General features: G+C 34.2%; 1 protein-coding gene across 4 annotated transcripts in view; it reads right to left on the bottom strand.

The window, feature by feature from the left end:
- The window catches only part of PTPRZ1 (protein tyrosine phosphatase receptor type Z1), a 224,920-nt gene extending 207,032 nt beyond the window's left edge, over positions 1 to 17,888 (bottom strand). For 2 of the 4 annotated variants that reach the window (XM_023504831.2, XM_031938920.1), the window contains exon 1: positions 17,331 to 17,888. In XM_023504831.2, coding sequence (XP_023360599.1) covers positions 17,331 to 17,388 — 58 coding nt within the window. In that variant the 5' untranslated portion in view covers positions 17,389 to 17,888. The remainder of the gene's footprint in view (positions 1 to 17,330) is intronic. The other 2 variants (XM_031938921.1, XM_031938922.1) reach the window with 1 other exon arrangement.
- Between the last annotated feature and the right edge of the window lie 1,006 nt (positions 17,889 to 18,894).

Genomic DNA, 18,894 nt, shown 5'->3' with positions numbered 1-18,894 from the left:
TAATAAATGTTTCTTGATTGACTTAGGCTCTGAAGAGTGCAATGGCCTACCCAGAATCATAGTCTATGTGTGGGAGAAGTAGACTTTGAATCTAGGACTTACTTCTTGAAAGTCAGCAGCAGTTTATCAATTGGGCCCGGCTTTCTCTCCTTTGTCAACTCTATAGAATATCCACAATTCCTTTGATGAGATCTCTGGTTTTGCCCTTTCCCAGTTACTCCCAGTGCTACAGCCTTTGTCCAGACTCTTAGGATCCCAATTACTTTATTACTAGCTTTGTTCTTGTTATTTTCCTTGCCTAGCATGTCCTTCCCACTCTCCTCAGCCTACTTAAAACTAACTTTTTCTTCACAACCCAACCCAAGTTCTTACCTTCTCTCTGAGGATAATTTTCCCAATTGCTCCAGCTCACATTGTTTTTCTTTTCTCTGAACCTTTATATTTGGTTTGTAAGTAAAGATACCCTCACATTAGAAAAAGTTTTATTCAGTTTTTTTGTGATTTTCAAATATTCTTCTTTTTCACCAAACTTTTAATGAGCATGGAAAAGGCCAGAATGTGGCAATCTCCTTTGAACTATAAGCTAAAAAGTTCATATTTTATATGATATACAATTGGGAACAACTGAAGATTTTCTAGCCAGTTACAACAAGGTCAAGGCCTGTAGAATTACTTTGACAACCATACAAAGAACTTATTGGAAAAGTTAGAGAATTGAGTTGGGGAGACCAGTTAGAAAATTATGTGAATGAGCCAAGAAATAAGTGATGAAGACTTTAATTGGCTGAAGTATGATTTCTGAGGAGAAGAGAGATGCAAAAGCTACTGCAGAAGTAAGATCAATAGCACCAGTAAGGGACTGCAATGTGATTCCAAAATTTCCGGTCTGGTAACTGGGAGAATGTGGGATGATTAAAAAATGGTGAAATGTTAAGAAAGGAGAAATTTTAGAATAAACAAGGGTGTTTTAAAATATAATTCAAACCTGAGATGGTTTTAAGCACAAAGTACATACTAATAAATGGGTTTTAATTCATTAAGGCTAGCTCTACAACTTTTATTTATTTTAAGGACTTGAAGTATCAAGAATTTTGACTAGTAATTAAGGGGATATGATTTACATTTTGAAAATCACAAGTCCATGTACTTTAAAATGTAAAAAATTAGAACAGTGTCAATCCCTTAACTAGTTATTAGTAACATATACACAGGTAATCACTGAGCTCAAGATACACAGAGCTTTCTGCAAGGCTTGAATCAGACAGGATCTCTTGTATTTCAGATAGTTTTCTGTGTAAAAAGGATAAAAGAGTGGGAGAAATGCTCTTGGCTAGCACTGGCAGCAAAGAAGAGGGGATGATGGAAGGATATAGAGGTATTAGTAAGAGGGATCCGGTATCTTTTTGTTTCATTAAAACACTGGCTTGACAGGAAGCATAAGAGAAAGTTACCCATAGAAATGATGCATCCGCTGTACAAGCCAAAAAGTAGATTCTCCCACAACCCCTTAGAATAGGAGAACTTAAAGTTCCCTTTTTCTCATGTTCTGGCTACAGTCATCTTTCCTCTTCTTGCATTCACTATTATTCTCTATTCTGATTACTTATTTTCTTTATTAAACATTTGAATGCTAACAGTAAAGTGGATGTCCTGAGAAAGTTGTTGATGCTGGCCTGCCAATTTAATTCAATTCACCACCTATATGAATTCTTGGGTTGAAAATGTGATTTAATTAACTCATTTATTCCTAAATTCCCTTTCTTTTGCTAAAAGAATAAATTGTATTGAGGGATACAACAAATTACAAATGCTGGCATAGTTACACCAAATGGGTAACTGGAGGAGATGGTGGCAAGGATCCCTCTTCCAATTCATGGTTTTGTTTGTTTGTTTTAAAATTATTTTTGTTATTGTTGGCAATGAAGTGAAAGAATTGGGAAGTGGAATAGCATTTGATTTCAGATACCCTGCTTTATCTCTTATTTACTTCACAAAATAAAAGCCTTCAAGGGTTCTCAAGAACTCATTCAATTCAGTTGCTCAGGACCATGAAAGGCTAAGCCAAGGATTTGGTTCTTAACATAGGGTCATAGACAATTTTAAAAATGTTTTAATAACTGTATTTCAATATATGTGATTTCCTCTGTAATCTTATATATTTTAGCTCAAAGTGTTCCAGAACACAAATAAGATAGGCTTAAACTACCTGGACTGTCAACTGTAATTTTATGAAAGATTTCTCCAAAACCTCTGTATGTTTTAAAATGGAAATAGATTCACAGAAGTCTTTTCTTTTTGTGACCACATATAGGAAAAATTAAATAACTTTTCTTGTCTGTAAAGTGCAAATATTCTGAAAAAAATTTCCTCATCACCTCAGTCTTTTAGAATTCTCAGTTTTCTTTTTTAATGAATGAAAGGTTTTCTCAAACTGTATCCCCCAAACTACTCCCCCCAGCTTATTAGTAATGTCTTTTCCATTAATTTATCATATATATGTTTACTTATTTATTTACATAGCATATTCTTTCATAACCAAGGCATGGGCTTTTTTTGTGATTATTTCCCCAGAGTCCAGTGCAATGCCTTCTCATTGTGGGCATTTAATCAATGATTGCTGCACTAGCTCTAAATACTCTATTATATACATTGCTACCTGCTTGCAAACAGTCCACACATACTTGTCTAAGATTAGAAATAATTTATGCAAAGGGAATAGTGAAGAATTTAGCTGCATGTCCTATTAACTCAATGAATTCTAATATGTAATTGAGTTGATGAAAAGCTTTTTCCAGCCAATAGATTCTGGGTGTTTTCTTTTTTTGTTTGTTTTGTTTTGTTTTTGTTTTTTTGTAGTTTGTTTTTTAAACAGCAGATAATACTGTGAATTATGGTAGGAGTAACATTGCTCCTTTCAATTATTTTGTGTTCTCTCTTTCTTAGTCTCCTTTACAAGGATGCCAAAAGGATTAACGTTTAACAAAAATTTCTAACAAAACTACACAGTTTTAGCATATCTGTCATAACTGAATGCAATAAATGAGCACAATTACTTCTGCACAAAGGAGAACCTATCAATCCTTTCTTGATGACCTACTTCCATGAAAGTAGCGCCCTCCCTCTCTTTTTTTCTCCTCCCTCCCTCCATCTACCTGTGTCACTTTCTTTTTTCTCCCTTTCTCTGTTTTTATTTTTCTGTCTCTTTCTTTTTCTCTATCTCCATTTGCACAACCACCCCAACAAATCTCTAGCATCCTGTGTGTCAATCACATAGCTTTACCCAAGAAAATCAAAACTCCCTGGGTATTTAGAAAAGAATATAGCTATAGGAAGGTACATTTTTCTCTGACAGGTTACACAAACCAAATCTCATAGTTGAGAATATGATTCAGAAAAGAAAGGGACTTTGTCTACAGAAAAAAAGAGCAGTTTCTCAAATCTTTTCATTTGGGCTTCTCTGTCACTACCATTATTGAGAGGAATAATTCCTTAGGGAAATGTATTCATAATCAATCAATTATCAAATACTATATATGTCAGGCATTGTGTTAAGCTAGGGATGTAAAGAAAGACAAAAATAAAACATCTGAATAAATGCTATTAAAGCTAATGCAAATTAACTTGCATTAAAATATATGTTACAGATTATAAATATATTTTTGTAAAGTCAGATGTCAGACACTGTGAAGACTGTCACCAAATAATAAAGAAAATGTTTGTCTTTTTTTTTCTTTTACTCCCCATTCTCAAATGAAATTTAAACCCTTTTCCTTTTGATTTGGCATAGAAATAATTCAAAGCAGCAGATCATACTAATACATTGAACAAAAGAAAACATAACAAAGAAAACAGGAAAGAAAATTTAAGTAAATAAATACCATACTTTAAGTAAGCCTCAATCATGGTATTCAAAGAAAAAAAAAGTCTACAAAAGGTAAAAAGTAACCAATCACCTGAAAATTATTTTAAATTATTCAAACTCTCACTGTTTTTTTCTAATTTTTGTCATTTGATTCATTTAGTTTTAGAAATGTTAGTCAATTATAACAGTGATGATATAATTGGTTAAATCAGCACATCAAATTACCCCTCAATAGTTATTAATTCATTTTCTAGAATACTATATGTGACTTTTAAAAAATTTACGTTGAAGGCTGAAATTTCTTGAGAGAAATATTTTTTTTGCTGTTGTGTTTCCCCATCCTCATCCCAGTTTGGTGATAATACCATATTTCATTCAGCCCAAACCTTAGCATATCATAGGGAGAGTTAATAATCTTTTTTCAAAAAATGTAAATGAGCTAACAGTTATATCTCAAATTCTATTTATATTGAGTGCAAGAAAAACAAAGTACTTCAATTACCAAGATAAATTAAATCCATTTATCTAGATATAGATAACATCTTTGAGAGAGACTCTTTTGAACATTCATTATTTAAATGTAAAAGGTTTAAAAATGGGTACAGTGGTGCTTTGTCTTCTATGTACCAACCAAAACCAAGAGATTGACTTTAGAATAATAGCAACTTATTCTTACAGCCAAGAAAATAACCTGGAGTGGCTTGGATAAAGGTAAGTTAGGATCCCAGGAGAGATAGTACCGTCACCACATATGCTTTCATTAAATGGATATTGACATAGAGAAGCCCCACTCAATTAAGTAGGGTAGATCCCATTTACTCTGCTCCCTTCAGAAGTTAACAGTTTATCAGATCCAGTTCTAGCTTCTGTCTGCTTTCACAATCCTGAATTGGACAGTATCCAAGAACCATGGGAACTAACTCAAATCTCTGCCTTTTAGCACCTAGGGTTGCTTTGATCAGCAAATAACAGTCGTCTGATGCCAACATTAAGTCAGGAAACAAAGACAAACCTACCCTAAGAAAATTACATATCATTTTTATATAATAAGTGGTTCTGAATATTAGTGATTCAGAGAAAAGTTGTAAAGTAATACAATAATTTACATTTGTAGCTTCCTGAATAAAAGTTGTTAGGTACTTTTTTAGTGTAGCTAGATGATAGTGGGGGGGAGAGATTGAAGACATTTCAGTACAATGAACAAACCTCCGTATCAAAGCTTTTAATTCATGCTAGGGATAGTAAATCAAAAAATATATAATATAGAAGCCCTGTTTTTAAAAACAATAACTTGTAGCCATACTACAACTCTGGAAGAAGTTCTGATAAAAAGTTGAGCCCATTTCCAGCATAAACTTGGAACCACAAAAAACATTGCATAATATCCTGAATACAATCCAGTCTTCTCTCCTCCTCTACAGCTGTATTAGAATATCAGTCTCCAAAGAATTAAAGTTGATAGCCATCCAAAGAGAAATTGAGAGGGATTTGGTGGGGGTGTGTAACCTGCAACATAGTACAATGGGCAGTTGCTCAAAAGCAATGAAAGGATATTATCAGAGAGCCATATGATCAGAAAGAGAGCATATGACCAGAAAGGATATCATCAAAGAATTAGATGACCAAAAGAGAAAGACCAGGAATGCAGTAAGAACAAAAAAAAAACAACAACAAAAAAAAAAACAAATAGGCAATCTGTATTCCACTGATAGCCTCCCAATATGAAAAGAACCAGAAGAACTTCAATACGTTGAGTTGTCTTCCCATAATTGATTTACTGGAGAATTATTACCAAATATTACATAGAAAGGGGAATGAATTGGTTGTGATCCTAACTGTTCTAAAACATACAAACATTAATGAGAATTAGAGCACTGAACTTGAAATTAGGAAGATTTGAGTTTAAATCTTACCTTAGACCTTTACTAGGCAAGTCATTTAATTTTTCCAGCCTAAATTTCCTCATCAATAAAATTAAATAAAAAATAAATAAAAAGTACCCACTTCACAGTATCATTGTGAGCATCAGATCAAATAACATATATCTAGTGCTTTGCAAACATTAAAGAACTATAAAATGTCAAATATTTTACAAGATATAATCTTACAAGACTAAAAAAATTTAAATGAAAGTGTGCTTTTGAATCCAACAACAACAACAAAAAAAATGCATCACAAGGCTCCTGAGTTTGGAAGTAAGTAGGTTGTGGAAGCAGTTTTTGACAGATCTATCATGTGTGCTCTGTCATCAATGCATCCCAGACAATCTCCTTTCATATTGCCTTTTATTTATATAATTCTTGTCTGAGCCACACAAATTGGTACTTGATCATAAACTGACTTTTTCTAAGCAAGTTCAACTAAATTATAAGCTATTTAAGGACTGGCGCTCTATATCAAACTTTTCTATCCCCTGTATCTCTCAGCCTATTTCTACATACATCTTAGGGACTAAAGACATGCCTCTTTAGTCAAGCTGAAGTGAATTTGCATTATTCTTCTCTTTATGGCTGCCAAAAAAAAAAAAAAAAATGCAACTGATCCTGGAGGCACTTTGTATGTTTTGTAGGAAACTACAGAATTTTATCCCCATGACAAGTAGAAGCAAAGTTCAGGTACTCTTTCTTGTAAATTACCACCCAACTTTCAAAGGAAGAATTCTGTGAGGAACGTCTCTCTTCTATAAATTGGGACTGGGAAAAAGCTTGATCTGGCTCTATGGTTTTGTGTTAGAAGTTACAGAGAAGATATACAGATTAGGCCAGATAATCTCTGAGGTTCCTTCTAAGTCTTTACCTTTCCAAGATAGTGATAATCTTGAAAGAAGCATAAAATCCATTTGGACCTTGTGGTTAAGTTTTTCCAACTGGGAATCTAAGGTTGATGGAAAGGAATAAACACAGATAGAGTAGACACCTTTTGTGTGTAAAAATACTTAAAAGAACAATGACTAACAAACTAAAGAAACTGTCATGATTCTGTGACTTCTGGCACAGTCATACCTGAGAAAAATAGAGAAAATATTGGAAGGTATCAAGGATGTAGACTTTAACGACCGTGTGATACATTGTTGTCACTACTCCCTTAGTGCATGCTGTGCCTTATGAGTTCTAGCAGTTTGCAGTACATCCCATTGCATGAGATTCTCCCCAAGGATACACATGATAGCAGGAAAACAAAGACACAGAAGGAAAACCAACCAGAAAACTATAACTATTGTGTCACAAAAAAAAGTCTCACGTGGCTCTTTTGCTCAGTCCCTCTTGACAACAGTCAATCATCTCTTCAGTATGAGGGTCGGTTTGGTCTAGAAGCCTGGGCTAGCTTTGTTTTCTAGTGTGGCTACGGTAGAAGATTATTTGGTTTACTGGCAACTGCTGCCTCCTTCTACCTCCAAAGATCAACTATTTTGATTGGGCTAACAGTAACAAAAGAAGTTATCTATTTCTCTACCAGGATCCATGGCCAGATGCACTAACTAAAAACCACCACACCTAAATATGAAGAGGAAAAGATTAGGTGAGTCACGGAACAAACCTTTGAGAGCTGTGTCACTGCAACTGGATGGGGAAGGTCTTGTGTTATATGTAGGGAAAAAGCCTCCATGGAATGAAAGGAATTATGGGACAGTGGGAGTGGGGTGGTGGAAAAAGTTTATTGTGAATGAAAACTAAAGTTAAGAAGAAAGAGAGATAGAAAAGGAAAATCCCATTTTAGAAATTCCATTAGGTCAAAATACAGTATAAAAAATTTATTATGATCCATCATCACATATTTTTAATGCACAAAACAAGACAACATAATTTTAAAGTACCAACAACATATCCTGAAAGCAATACCCATATATTTACTTTAATTTAAATATATAACAAATAAACTTCACTATAATATTTTGGCAGTGTCCAACCAAGATTTCATCCTAAAACAATTAACTATGTCTTTTAAATAGACAAAATTCTTGCATCCATCAAATATATATGTGTATTTCTATTTCAAACTCATATGTAGACATTTAGAATGTCTACTTTTACATTAAATAGGCAAAGTATTACAGTATTTAATAGCCTGGCATTATTTTCCTAAGTTCCCAGTTTCAATGATTCATCAATTTAATACTTCATTTATCCTTAATTTATCTAAATAGATGCAGCGATCATACCAAAATGATGCTATATATACTTCTCATTTAAAAATGAGACTTAATAAGGTGAACGATATGAAAATTTATTATAAGGCTTAATTAAGCTATTGTTTTCTATTTTGATGCTTTTACAGAAAATTCAAATTTTAAGTACATTTATAGTCATGAGTTTATAAAAAACAAAGATGGTAGCCATTATGCAAACTGGACTTTCTGGATATGGAAGAAGCCTTTAATAGATTTCTGATGTGGATGTTGAGGACAAATTTTTGTTCACTTTCAGAGGGCCAAAGTCAATAATAAAAAAATTCAAGATAATTATGAGAGTAAATTCATTTAAGATGAGTACTTAACAAAATTAAAAGGTCCAGTTTGTTTCTAAGAAAATGTTGTTATTCATACATTTAGAATGCTATTCAGATATTTCAAAGAACCATTAAGAAAGACAGTGATTCAGGATATAGATTATATGCAACGATTAACCTTTACTTATTATGATATCTATAATACAATAGGTACTTAACAAATGCTTTTTGATTAAAACTTTTGCTTTTTCTTTTAAAAATTATATTTTCAGCTCCAAATTCTCTTCTTCTCCCCAGTCCCTCTCTAATCCATTTAAAAGGTGAGAAAAAGATACTTTTATATATATGAAGTCATGCAAAACATAATTCTTTTTTAACCATTTTCTGGAAAGGGGAAAAAAATAAACGGGAAAAAAAACCCTAAAACTAATTCCATCTGCATCCATCAGTTCTTTGGAGGTGTATAACATTTTATATCTTGAGCCCTTTGGAGTTGTGGTGGATTATTATATCACTGATCAATTACTAAGTCTTTCAGTTGTTTATAATATTACTGTAACTGGGTGGATTGTTCTGGCTCTGCATACTTTACCAATTCAGATAAGTCTCCCCATGTTATTCTAAAGCCATCCCCTTTATTATTTCTTACTGTCCAATAATATTCTATCACATTCATATACCAAAACTTGTCCAGCCATTCCCCAACTGATAAGCATCTTCTCAGTTTTCAATTCTTTGGTACCACAAAATATTTTCTTTGCATTATGATATTTGTGGAAATGTATATAGAGGAATTGCATATATTTAACATATACTGGATCATTTGTCAACTGGGGGAGAGATGGGGGGAGAAAGAAAAAACATTAGAACATAGGGTTTTGTAGGGATAAATTTCAAAAACTATCCATGTATACATTTTGAAAATAAAAAGCTTTAATTAAAAAAAATTATATGCATTAATGGGTAAATGTTAGTACATACAAGTCCTTTCTCTTTCAGTTCCTAGGCTAAAGAGTTCTCATGGTTTTATATCTTTTGGCCATAGTTTTAAATTTGCATTTCTCTAATATTAGTGACTTGTGTTTTTTTTCATGACTATTGAAAATAATTTCTTCCTCTGAAAACTATCTGATTGTATCTCCTGACCATTTATCAGTTGAATAACAGATGTTATTTTTATAAATTTGGCTCAGTTCTCTACATACTTAAAAAATAAGACCTTTATCAGAGAAGCCTTTTTTAAACTACCCCCCAACTTCCTTTTTTTCTTCTAATTTTGGCTGCATTGCTTTTGTTTGTGCAAAACCTTTTTAATTTTATATAATCAAAATTATCCATTTAAAAACCTTACATGAACCTATCTCTGGGATTTTCCCTACTTAGGGGATTATTATGAAAGTCAAATGGTGACACAATGAGAAGATTCAATGAACATTTTCCCAACGATAGTTGTTTTGTTTTAGGATGCACTAAAACTTGCAAAGAATATTACTTTTAGAAATATACACAATGGCCTCTAATAGCAGCAAGCAATCAGAACTAGGTACCATGAGCTCTGCTTAAAAAGTCTAAAATAAAGGACAAAAATATTGCCTTTATCGATATATTAACTAACTATACATACTAAATTCTTGTTAGTATTTTATCAATTTTATCAATCAAGTATTTTACTTGATTTCAAAATAAGTAAATTTTGAAATATGGCAATTCATTGAACAAACTTTAGCAAATGATATTTCAGATTCTAAAAAGAACAAGATAATATTGATATTAATATCTTTAATTTTATTCAAACTTTTTCTTAATATTGGTTCAAACTTTATTCTAATCTGTTTGACGTGAATATGTACCCTGGCAGGCTGAGGAAATTGATCAAATCAAATCTTATGATTTTTGACCATAATGCTTAAACTTTTAGCATCCAACAAGTGAGTGTGTGTGAGTGAGAGGCTTAAAGAGCTAAATAGGAGAAAAATTAAATGAACAGAGTAAGAAAAGGGAAAGAAAAATGGAAGAAGACAAGAGTGAAATGATTTTTAGGTCAAAATGGGGAAGGAACAAAATATCTATTTTCATAATATTGGAATTGGGTTTTAATTTTATGGAAAGCTTTAATACAGCTATTCCTCTTTTCCTACAAACTAGCTATCTTATTTAGTCATTAATTATAACTCTTTAGAAGGCATATATGGACCAAGATATCAAGTTTGACCTTCTAAAATGGGAAATTAATCTATAGCCATAGATATAGCTCATTTTAAAAAAGTTACATGAAAGATATATGCTTAATAAGAAGAAACCAATTTTAAATAGGAAATCGATATTCACATTTCCTTTAATTTTGATCTGTACCTATATATTTCTAATTATGTGATATTCTGCTATCTATGCAAATAAGGAATAGAAAAAAGGAAAAGCCACAGATTTTTAAAAATTGGTTTTAATTAATAGTTTTAACTTCCTCTTCTAGCAAACTTTTAATCATTGATGCTGTCCGATCTAGGTTTTATCTGTGTGCTCATTGTTCAACCTTAAGAGAACAAACTAATAAAGATTAAAATAATAAGGAAAGGATAAGCAGCAGAAAAAAATAAGAAGTGAAAAAGTCTAATAAATAAAAGAGTGGTTCTCAATTTCTGTCTACAAATCCTCTGAGAAGTCCCAAATCTCCCATTCTTTAAATTGCCTCTGGACTTGCTCTTGCAGGCATACACAAGTACATGCCCAGACATACAATTTTGTTTCTTTACCTATTATTCCCTGTGATTTGATCTCTGGAAGTCATCTTGAGCTCTGGGAAAGTCCTTGGAAAGAAATTAATTTAATGTCATGGCTTTTAGCTATTGTAGAAGTCCACTGCTCTGAAGTACCTTTGAAATGATTCTCTCCCAATTTCTGACTTATCATCCAATACATACAAACACACCCACTTTTTGGGACTCTTCTTATGGTACCTGGGTCATTGGGCCATGACTCAAATAACCAAGCTAAATTGCTGTGATGAGCAGGCTCCTACTCATATGGACTAACCACTTCCAATTGATATCCCTCACTAGTGTACAACTTAAAGTGCAATAATTGGAAAGCCCTTTGATCTATTTAAAATTTCAAATATTGTGGGGGAGATTTTTTTTCAGCCTCTACTCAGTCTGGATCCAGATAATATCTCTGAATAAACTCTTGGGAAAGTTGGCTGAAAAAAAACTGGCTCCAGAAAAGTATTATGATTGGAAGGGTTAAAATTAATATAGGCCCAGTATCTGCAGGCAGAGTCAGAACCAGAGTTATGAGGAAGGAAGAGAGGATGGTAAAACTGAAGTTAATTAAATCAATAACAAATGCACTGTTGGAGGAGAGGAGTACTTATTTCCTTGTGGATTCATTAAGATAGTACTCTCAGTGACCCATAGCCAGTGATAAATATTTAACAACTGGTTTTCTGGGACATACTTAAAGATAATTTTCATTATCAACATTTTTTATCATTTTCTTAAGCTTAGACAATCAGCAAAATAGTAAGTCAAGCTCTGATGTATAGCAGTTGCAGATTTGGGGTGTGTGTGTGTGTAAATATACATACTTAAAATTTAAGTCAATTGAGTCAGGGGCAAGGTCCAGTACGCTTCTGCTTCAGCATAGGACTCTCACAAGATTCACAGTGTCTAGGTAATCCACAATCTGTCTTTTGAGACTTGAGCTTCCATTCACCCTTAATGCCACCAGAACTTCTTCATCTCTGCTTAAATTTCCATGGAAAAAACTCAACGTCATTACATTTTTGAATATGGCTAATGTGAAATGAATCCAGAAAGAAATTCCATACTTATATAACTAAACATTTCAGGAGCATTAATTTTTTCCCCAAATTAACATCTGCCATATTGTCTTTAGTAATTGAAGTACTATATTTATTATTTTTAGGAAAAAATACTTTAGTTTTCCAATATTTATTGCCTGGTGAAGAGAAAAAGTACTGGCCTTTATCTGAAGTCCTAAGTTTGTTTCACCTCCTACATTATTACCTTAAGGATGATGAGCAAAAATTATTTCGTCTTTTTTGTCATCAAGTTCTTTATCCATAAAAGGAGAATAATGGATTAGATGGCTTCTAAGGTCCCTTCTCAAGGCAGTCCAATAAGCATTTATTAAGTGCTTACTAGTTGAGGAATACAAAACCCAGTAAAAAGCAAAATAGTTCCAGTCCTCAAGGAGCTGACATTCCAATGGGAAAAGATAATACATAAAAGGAAAACTGAAAAAACATGGAGGTATGAGGTTCTAACACTGAACAAGATGGATAAATCCAGAGAATCATGGGTGATTAGTCCTTTTACAAAACTGAATTGCAGGAAGAACTCATCAATGGAAAAAGGACCTAAAGGAAGGAGGCAACTAGGGCATAACATGGCCTCCTAAAGTAGAGGTAATAGTAGCTCTCAATATATGTTCCTATTTGCTTAATTTAACCTTAATATTGTAATCCCATTGGTATAAGCTATAATCAAAGTTCATTTCCATTTTCCTGATATTTGTACAATTCTTGAGATAAGCTCTTTGAAAATTCTAAGCTACTGGTGGAAAATAATGACTGGGAACATAAATATACATAAAAAGAATAACTTAACCTTATGGGCTTCAGTTTAGTCATCTTTTTAAAGAGGAGGCTAAACTAGATGGCTAAGTTGGTCTTCCAACTCTCAGAATTTGATTCTATGAATAAATATGTGTTAAGCAACAAGATAACTGTTCAGTAGGTATTGTTTTAAATGACTATTTTAATCCTGAGCTTTCTCAGTGAATAAAAGACTAACAGATGGTTGGAAAAAAAAAGGTTGATCTCTTTAACTAGCAGCCCAAATTAAGTACATGTGAAAAATAGAAAATTTGCAGATTTCCGATGAGTATCTTAGAAAATTGAAAGGTTTTTTCAGTAATGTGGAATAGCCTGAAGAAAAAAAATCAAAAGAGATTTTGATTATATTTATCATCATCAATCTCATCATCTAGGTAGTAAAATCTTAGTATGGAGACCAGGAGATCTGAGTTCAAATCTGTTCTCAGACATTTACTACCTGTGTTATGCTAGGCAAGTTAAGTCACTTAACTTATTTTGTTTAACTCAGTTTCTTTTTCTATGAAATGTTATAATTTAATAATAGCATCTATCTCCCAAGGTTGGTTTGAAGATCAATTGAGATAATGATTGCATAGCACAGAGCCCATCATAAATCCTATATAAATTTCAGCTAACAATAGTATTAATAAAAATAGTGAATTTAGCTTGCCTTCTTCATTAACCCATTGCTTCTAACAACTTTACAAGTTACTGCTTTCCAAGAAAAAAATAAAAGAACAAGAGTACTTCCAGGAAAACCTTGATTTTTTTTTCTCACAAAGGCAAAACAATGGCAAAGATAGTTAATGGATATGGAATTTTCAATGAGAATTCAAAATTTCTAGAAGAATAAAAAATAAGAGCAAAATAAAACATATCAATAGAATGACATATTCTGATTGAGCTCCCTTAATGTATGTGCAAAAGCTGTCAATAGCAAACTTAAAAAAAAAAAGACAGTTACCATTATAGGAATTTTCAATATTTGTGCCATGAACTTGAAAGTATTTTGAGAAAATTGAAATGACTTTTCATGTTTATTTCTTTATTTTGTATATATATTCTTAAGAAATAGCCCAAGTTGAGATGCATATATTATTAAATTCAATACTTCTTCCTGGTTAAGTGAGGCAAATAAAGTTTTTCAGAAGAGTAGAGTGTCACTTAATATTATGGAGTTCATGCTCATTTCCAAGCATTAAGAGGTGAATATCTAGTTCATGAAGTATTTGACAATAAGCAGCTTTTTCCTGGTATTTATTTAATAATTTACTTTGAAAATCTTGAAGTTCCTTTTCTGTCACACAAAGGTGCTTCTAAAAGTAAAATTTCTATCCACTTCCTCACCTCTTAAACTTTTATATCTCTTTTGTGAATCATTTAAGCCAATTTATGGTAAACAAAACAAAACAAAACACTGCATTGTTTCCCAAATAATCTGTTCAGAGGATGAAATTAAATGAATAACTAATTGTGTTCACCATCTTTTCTTTTAAAAAAAATCTTGCCTTCAGGAAACTTTGAGAGAAAAGGCAAACTTTCCTTTAAACAGGATTTAAAGTTATTTAAAGAACATTCATACTCTTCACTTTTAGTTTCTGTCTTGTTGAGACACTGCTTAACTAACAATATTGCTTAATAGTTACCATGCTCTTTGTGTTATTGTTGTGACATGAATATTGCAATAGTATTATATTAATATTATATTCAGGTATTAAAGATCAAGTCTCTAAGGTCACATAAAATATAAGGTTCCAATTTATCTAAAACATACAAGATGTTGACATTCTGATTAAGCTGATTTAGTCAACAGATCCAATATGGTCTTCAAGAGTGAATGTCTTTAAAAACTCCCTAAGTAAAGAAATTTATTTTAAGTTTCATTGAAATATCTGGAAGAGTGAAATGGTCATATTTTGACAATCCGTATATTGTGTTGGAAGTACAAACTTTCTAAAACTATGACAAATCAATCTCAGAAAAGCTAATAATAATTTTAAGTCCTTAAATTTTACACTCAGCACTCTAAACTTCTAGTTTTGTATTGGGTAATCTTTGCTAATAATTTGATCTTGGCTTTGTTTGTATGTACCTACTCAGTTTTCCTACAGAGGCAAAAATAGTCTACAGGGACAGCATGGAAACTGACTCGCATGCCAAGTTTTCAAGATAAATGTTCAAAATGTCTAGATATTCTGGACAAAGGAATGGATACAGTGACTGCCCTACCTCTTCACCATCTATTCCCATATCCCTTCTTACTCTTCAACAGTTAATGTCTTAAAATTTGATAAGGTAAAACCTGAATAATTATGAAGGTGACTATACATCACTCAGAAATGTATCTGAACTTCCATTCTACTGGGAAACATATGAAGTTGGTCAAATAAAACTACAGATTGTAGTTTAAGCGATGATTAATTGAAATGGAGTCTTCATTTGTGAGCTGTGAATCTGCATAGTCATCAAAACAATAACCCCATTCAGCACAGTATGCAATCTGCCTCTACTCTTCAAAAGGAATTAATACTGAGATCAAGTCATCCATCACATTTGGAGCTTCTGACCCTTCCAGGTCAAGGCAACGAACAATAGTAGAACTATGAGGAGGGGGGATAGTAAGGTAGATCTTTTCTTCATAATTGGTTCAAGAAAAGCAAATGGTGATTTCTACTTTAAAAAAAAGGAAGACAACATTATATGCCTACATAAAAACAAAAAAAAAAAATGATGAACATTTGCACTTTTTACTGAAGTTAAAGAATTTACTTTGTGAATGAGCATCTGTATAACAAGAGACCAGCAGGCTCTAAATAATGTCTTTCTGTTGTACAGAACATGACAACCCAAGCGGAGCATATTGTTCCTGGGGGATGAGCCACATGCTTGCATGCTTACTCTCTGACAACAATAAGTTTACATTAAATAATGAATGATGACCTTATATGGGAATTTCCCATCTGTAATAAAAAAAAAAAAAGGAGGAAAAGAAAAATCAACAGGTGAAAATCTGATATCTTCCCTTTAAGATGAACCATTTTAATGAAGCCATCAAAAAAGACCAATAATTCTTAAATGCCATCTCTACATATCACAAAGTACATTTGAATACTTTTCATGAAGTCTTTGAAAATGAAGTTATTTTCAAGTCTAAGTATATTCAATTATTCAAGCATCATTTCATTTGATTTCTCATTATTCTTATTATTAGAATATGACAATGATCTCTGTTTATAAAGGTTTGCTCTGACAGGAATACCATCTATTGGATGAAAATATGAATTAATGCCTACTTTATTAAAATAAATTTCAACAATTAGCATACATAAAACAAATTTTAAATGGCGAACTCAAAACTTAGCTCACCACCAATTTTTAATACTTATTACACAAACTGACCACATCACAACTACCCTATAGTTTGTGACTGCAAAAAGTTTTTATATTGGGGGTGGTGGGGAAAACAGTTACACACTTCTTTAATAATCAGAAAATTTGTTCTGCCATCCTACTCATTCGTGATTGGCAGAAATGAAATCTGGAACACATTCAAAATACTCTATTGGCTGTTACAAGAAGAAGATTTGAGTTATTTAATAAATCCTAGTAAAATGTGAGTGTTGTGTTTTGGAAGGAGTGGAATGAAAGATGGATAAATTACTAAAGGGAATAACAAACAGCTTTCTGTGGATAATACACTGTTTTACAGGTTACATAGCAGCATTAACATAATTGTCAGCTAAAGGTTGTGTTGTGTGTATGTGTTTTGTCATATATGATTTAAGGAGGGATTTTTTTTTTTTGGTAACTGCCCAAACATGAACGTGACTAAATTAAAAGTATTGAAAACAGCAAAGAGTCAGGTTGGTGCTTGTTGCCAGACACTATATTTTGAGTTACAGGACTTTTATGTTCTCCACATATGAGCATTTTTTTTTTTCTGGTAAATATAACAGGCATGGGCTTGGAAAGTGGATGCCCCCTTGGCAGTATGAGAATACTTGTATATTTATTTATTTATTAAGGGATTGTTAGATTATTTAGTCTCTGTGGCTTTTAATAGTCCTTTCCAGACTTCACCAAAGGGGAAGAAAGGCGGGTCAGGGAGAAAGGAATGATTCTAGCCCAAGTATCTCTTCAAGGGGTCAAGAATCACGCCCTTTGAACAGAGGAAGAGCAGAATTTATGTGAAGAATTAGAAAGAGGAGGAAGATGAAGAGGAGGAGGAGGAGGAGGGGACACGTTCCTATCTAGGAGGTTCAGTACGTTCCCAGTGGGAGCAAAGTAAACGGGTCCCTTTCTTCTGGGGATAAGTGGAGGCAGCCTGGCATTGAACCCCTCTCCCCCTGCCCCGACGACCCCCCGAGAGGAGACTCTCACCATCACCCAAGCCTATCTCTCACTCACCCAATCGGCAGATGCAGAAGAGCTGAAAGCAAGCGAGGAAGAGCTTGGGAATGGGCATTTCCAAACCGTCCGGGCTCCCCACGCTGCGAGGCTCCTCTTCTTCCCGGGCGGAGGAAGAGAAATTGGTCTTTCTTATCCTCCGGTCTCTGGATGAGGGGGGGACGCGGCGGCGAGGAGTGGGGAGGTCTGCAGGTTCAAGGCAGGCAGAGGGAGAGCCGGGGCAGCAAAAGGGACTAAGTCGTAGCGCAGGGGAATCCGGTAATACTAGATGTGGGGCATGTCAGCGTGTGGGAGTTCTCGCTCTGCTTCGCCAGCTGCTGCTGCTGCCAGTGCCGCCGCCGCCGAGCCGGAGAGAGGAGCAGCAGCGTTACGCCGGTGCGTGCGTGTGTATATGTGCGTGTGAGTGTGCCAGAGAGAGAGAGTGTGTGTTTTTGTGTGCAAGTGTGCACGCGCGCGCGCTCCACCATGGGAGAGAGGGGGGCAGAAGGGAGCGCGCCCCGCTTAAGGTAGTGGGTGGGGGAACGCGCAGTGCCCGGGCTCGGGGAGTCGAGTTCCAAAAGTGATGGAGACAAGTGTGGCGGGGGTAGCGAGCATGCATTTAGGCAGTCAGGCTCATGGACACACTTATGTATGTCCTCATTTCCCGCAGGACAGCTTACTCCTGGGGGAAACTGGATTCCCTCTCACCCCCCCCCCACTCCCCTCGGGCTTAAGGCTCGCAATCTAGGAGAAAGAATCTTTCTTCTCTAGGCAGTTACAGACATAGCACTCTTCCAATTTACGAGTGCCTTCCTGCATTGATCAATAGTCATCTAGGATTTATTGAGTACCCACTCTTTGCGCACCTTCGGATTCTGTTCAATTCCCACCTTCTGAGGAAAGTGTTTCCCACCTTCCTCACCGCCTCCCCTACTGCTGCTATCATCTCTACCATTACCTTTTATGTAGTATAGATTATCTTCTTTGTATAGCATTTATACAAGTTTCTTTTTTCTTTCTGTTTGTTTGTTTTCTACCTTATCCCCCATGTTACAATGCTAGCTCTTTTAGGAATTTTCACTTCTCTTTTTCTCTCTGGCTCCTAGCAGTGTGTTGGGCGCTTCTTAAGTACTTAATAAACTCACTTTGATTGGACATGATTCAAAGAACCTTTCTCTTTATTTCTGAACGATGTCATCACTTCCTCACCACAGTAAACCCAGAACACTGCCGATCCCTTCTAACTATCCTGCCTCCAGTCATTCCCTTCCCCAAACTATCTAGGCCACCTCCACATCATTGTCAATTAAATAAGTCATTCACTAGAGCAGTAAATCTGATGATTTAATGGATAGAGCACCAGACCTGGACTCAGAGTTCCAATAAGGCCTCAGAGACATTTACTAGATGGTGACCTTAAGCAAGTCACTTCACCCTGTTTGTCTTAGTTTCTTCATCAGTCAAAAGAGCTGGAGAAGGAAATGTTAGACCACTTTCTTATTTCAGTCAAGAAAACCCCAAGTAGGGTCAAGAAGAATGGTACAAGACCTTACAACAACAATAGTTATCACACCCTCACCAAACA

Source organism: Sarcophilus harrisii, chromosome 5 (genome assembly GCF_902635505.1).
Source record: "Sarcophilus harrisii chromosome 5, mSarHar1.11, whole genome shotgun sequence".
NCBI classification, from domain to species: Eukaryota; Metazoa; Chordata; class Mammalia; order Dasyuromorphia; family Dasyuridae; genus Sarcophilus; species Sarcophilus harrisii.
This window is presented reverse-complemented; position numbering and strand designations above follow the sequence as displayed.